Source organism: Vicia villosa, linkage group LG2, assembly GCF_029867415.1.
Source record: "Vicia villosa cultivar HV-30 ecotype Madison, WI linkage group LG2, Vvil1.0, whole genome shotgun sequence".
NCBI lineage: Eukaryota > Viridiplantae > Streptophyta > Magnoliopsida > Fabales > Fabaceae > Vicia > Vicia villosa.
In genome coordinates, this window is record NC_081181.1 from 174913345 (window position 1) to 174917037 (window position 3693).

Consider the following 3693-nt stretch of genomic DNA (forward strand, 5'->3'; position numbering starts at 1 on the left):
AGTTTGAATCTTTATCAAGCACCTAACAGTGCTCAGTATCGATCCAGACTGTGCGAAAAATAATTGCTACCACCACAAGTAACTCTTGCAACAATGTCACTGATGATAATCAAGATAGAGATCAGTATAATGCTAAACCTCTTATGTTTGATGGAGAAAAGTTTAACTATTGGAAGGATAGAATTGAAACGTATTTCATGGTGTTTGACTTTGATCTTTGGGATCTTGTAGTTAATGGCTAAAAATATCCAGTAGATGCAAGTGGTGTCAAGATTGCAATCAGTGCAATGACAGATGATCAAAATAAATATTACAAGAATCATTTCAAAGCTAGGTCTATTTTGTTATCTTTTATTTCTTATGTTGAGTATAAAAAGACCACTGATAAAGAGACTACAAAGTCTATCTTTGATTCTCTTAAAATGACTCATGAAGGCAACACTCAAGTTAAGGAGACAACTGTTGTTTCCTTAATTCAAAAATATAAAGCCTTCAAGATGAAAGATGATGAATATGTGGAAACGATATTTTCAAGATTCCAGATGATTGTTGCAGGACTTAAGGTCTTGGACAAAGGATATTCCATATCATATCACATTAAAAAGATTATTAGAAGTCTGCCTAAGAAATGGAGACCAATGGTAACTGCTTTGAAGCTGTCAAAGGATTTGAACAATGCCAGTGATAAGTGCCAATTTGTAGTGCTTTTGTATATATGTTTTGTGGCACGTATCGAGACTTTTGTTGATATTCGTTGAATAATTCCCTGTTTTATGTATAAATATGTATACTTGGTAAATAGCTGTATTTTCATACACTTTTATACCGTTTGATAGTTTTTATGTCTTTTTGTAGGTATTCATGCATGGTTGGAGCTTTGACTAATAAAGATGATAAAAATCATCAATTTGGTTGCCATTTTGTCATTGTTATATATAGCATTGAATAAGCTTTCCAACGCTTCGAACCGGGCGCATTTCGGAGTTGTGGTTCTCAAGTTATGGCGAAAACAAAATTTGGTTTTTTCCTACTATCGCTTAGAGAGCTTAAACTCGTAGTGAAATCGCCTGGGACAGCAACTCGTTAAAAGGGGAAAAAACAAATTTTTAGGTTATGCTTTGGGGTATTTGTTCCCAAACCATCAAACCTTCATTTTTTGGTCATTAGAGCTTAGAAGACAACATTTTTGGCTTGCTCATGGATGATCCGGAGTCGGGAGCTTATTGGATCGTGTTTGACACCGCGAGAAATTGGGTTTTCTTCTCTTCCTCTTCTCTTTGTAACCATTTATGTTTGTTTTTTTTAAGTATACTTTGTTTATATGTATATTTATTGCTCATGGTGTTGTTTAATACTTTCATTACAAATCTTCATTAGTGATTGCTTTCTCTATGTGGATTTGGATTGTTTCAGACATGGATGATTCGAATCCGGGTTTAGGAAGAACATTTATTGGGTTTTAATTCTAGATATAGATTAAGGCTTAGTATTCACTTGTGTATCAAAGTTTAATGCTTCCGTGTTGTTCGTGTTGTGCTAAGAAATCGTTGATGCGAGCAAAACGATTGATTTCTCACTTTGCGTTAGACATAACCTCTGTGTGAGTGGTATGTGATGATGTTGATGAGTAGTTTAGGTTGATTTCAATTGAGTAGTAAGTTTAAGTATTTAATGGGTATATGAGTTCCAAATCTCGAGAGTCTCTATTTTCCGAATAATGAAATTCTTTTTATGTTCAGAAGTTAAATTCCCACATTTACTTTAAACCCATTTTAACTCGAGCTCGAAACCATAGAAACTGTTGAATGGCAGTTCGGTAGCACTAATCTCTGTGGACACGATAAATCCCCGATGAATATTTCTAAATCTTTTGTTGCTTGCCGCTTTACCGCTTCAACAGCCAGTCTTGAGGAACTGATAAGTTATTTGAGAAGTCACGAGATTGAACTTCAAGAAGATGAACCTCAGAGGAAAGGAAAATCTATTGCTTTGAAGTCTAGGTCTGAGAAGATAAAGGCTTTTCAAGCTGAAAAAGAAGATTTAGAAGAGTCTGAAGATGACTCAGACGAAGATGAACTTTCTCTGATATCCATAATATTGAATCATATATGGAAATATAGAAAGAGTAAGTTCAGAAGATCAAGAAGATCAAAGGACAGAATTGGATCTTCATCAAGTCAGAAGAAAGCTGATGGAAATAAAGTCATATGGTACGAGTGCAAAGAACTTGGACACTACAAGAATGAATGTCCAAAGCTTAGGAAATACAAGAAGCCTAAGAAAGTGTTTGAAGCCGAGAAGGGTCTCATGGCAACATGGGATGATTCTGATTCAGAAGAGGAAGATTTTAAGGAAGAGCAGGCTAACGTGGCACCCATGGATGAAGCCAACACAAGTGAAGTTATCTCAGAGAGTGAGCTGACAACTGATGATGAGTCAGACTCTGATGATGAACAAAAGGTATTTTCTTCTCTTTCTCGTACTAAACTTGAATCTTGTTTTTCAAAAATTTGTAAAAGATATAGTTTTCTTATTAGTAAATACAAAATTCTAAAAAAGAATTTTGTAGTTACCACTGAGAAACCTACTGAGTATGAGCAAGATAAGTTTGAAAAAAAATTTGCTTTAGAAAAATTAAATCTTGCTCTTAAAAGTAAAGTTTCTAAGTTAAAGGAAGAGATTATATCTATAGCATCTGTTACAGAAGAAGTAATCAGATACGATAAAGCTTTTCAACATTTCTTAGCTAAAATCATTGATAAAAGCAAGATGACTTCAATGTTCTATGATGTTAGCAAAAATGGAGGCAGAGGATTGAGATACTTAGGACCACCAAAGAAACTTGATGAAACTGAGTTTGTTATTCCAAAATCTCTCTCTGAATAGTTTGTGCTTGCTGGCATTGAACTAAAATGTTTTGAACAAGAAGATTCTGATTCTATCACATCACAATCACAGACACAAATGGAAACTTCTAAGCCCAAATATCAGGCACAAATTCCACTTGATTATCCTGTTGCATGTAAATCCAAAGGTGTCAGAACCTATGGAACTACTAAAAAGAGAGGTCCTAAAAAGTGGGTGTCTAAGGATGAGATAATCTATGTTGCATATATCCTTGATGGCGCCACTGAAACACCAATCACGGTACCTGCATAGTGGTTGCTCGCGACACATGACGGGAAAAAGGCGTATGCTCTGAGATTTAGAACTTAAAGTTGGAGGAGTCGTTGGTTTCGGAGGCAATAAAAAAGGGAAGATTATTGGCTCTGGAACCGTAGGTAACGGTAAGCTCCCTTCTACTAATACAGGCTCTCGAGATTGATTAAAATCATCATCTGTGAAGGAATAGTTTGTTGAGTAGAAAAGAGATTTTGATTTGCAACCACCATTATTAGAGTCCCGATCATCAACACGTTTTATTCATCCAAACTTCTTTGGGGCATTTCTTCAAACACCTCGAGAGCAAACTTAAAATAACCTAAACATAAGAACACCAATACACACAATAGAGACAAAACAGAGAACAAAACAATAACTACAACGAAATCACAAGCACAATATCTCAGAAATTTTGGATCTTCTGGTGGCGGAGGCTTTAGAGGAGGTCGTTTTCCATATCTGTAGTGATTTTGGCCAGTTGGTTGGTTAAGACAGCTTATGCGTCGCAAGATCTCAGTATTTCTTGGAGGA

The 3693-nt window shown here is 35.5% G+C and overlaps 1 protein-coding gene across 1 annotated transcript; it reads left to right on the top strand.

The window, feature by feature from the left end:
• The first annotated feature begins 422 nt into the window (after nt 1-422).
• LOC131650702 (uncharacterized) lies at nt 423-2886 on the top strand. Its single transcript, XM_058920401.1, has 3 exons — nt 423-709; nt 856-911; nt 1901-2886. The coding sequence occupies exons 1-3, from the start codon at nt 423-425 to the stop codon at nt 2884-2886; spliced, it is 1329 nt and encodes a 442-aa protein (XP_058776384.1).
• Nucleotides 2887-3693: the final 807 nt, after the last annotated feature.

What these genes read in the sequence shown, in the direction of transcription:
- LOC131650702 (XM_058920401.1), top strand. Translation starts at nt 423, where the DNA reads ATGACTCATGAAGGCAACACTCAAGTTAAGGAGACAACTGTTGTTTCC. An exon ending in TGCCAATTTGTAGTGCTTTT is followed by an intron (nt 710 to 855) that starts GTATATATGTTT and finishes GTCTTTTTGTAG; the next exon opens with GTATTCATGCATGGTTGGAG. An exon ending in TGATAAAAATCATCAATTTG is followed by an intron (nt 912 to 1,900) that starts GTTGCCATTTTG and finishes CCGCTTCAACAG; the next exon opens with CCAGTCTTGAGGAACTGATA.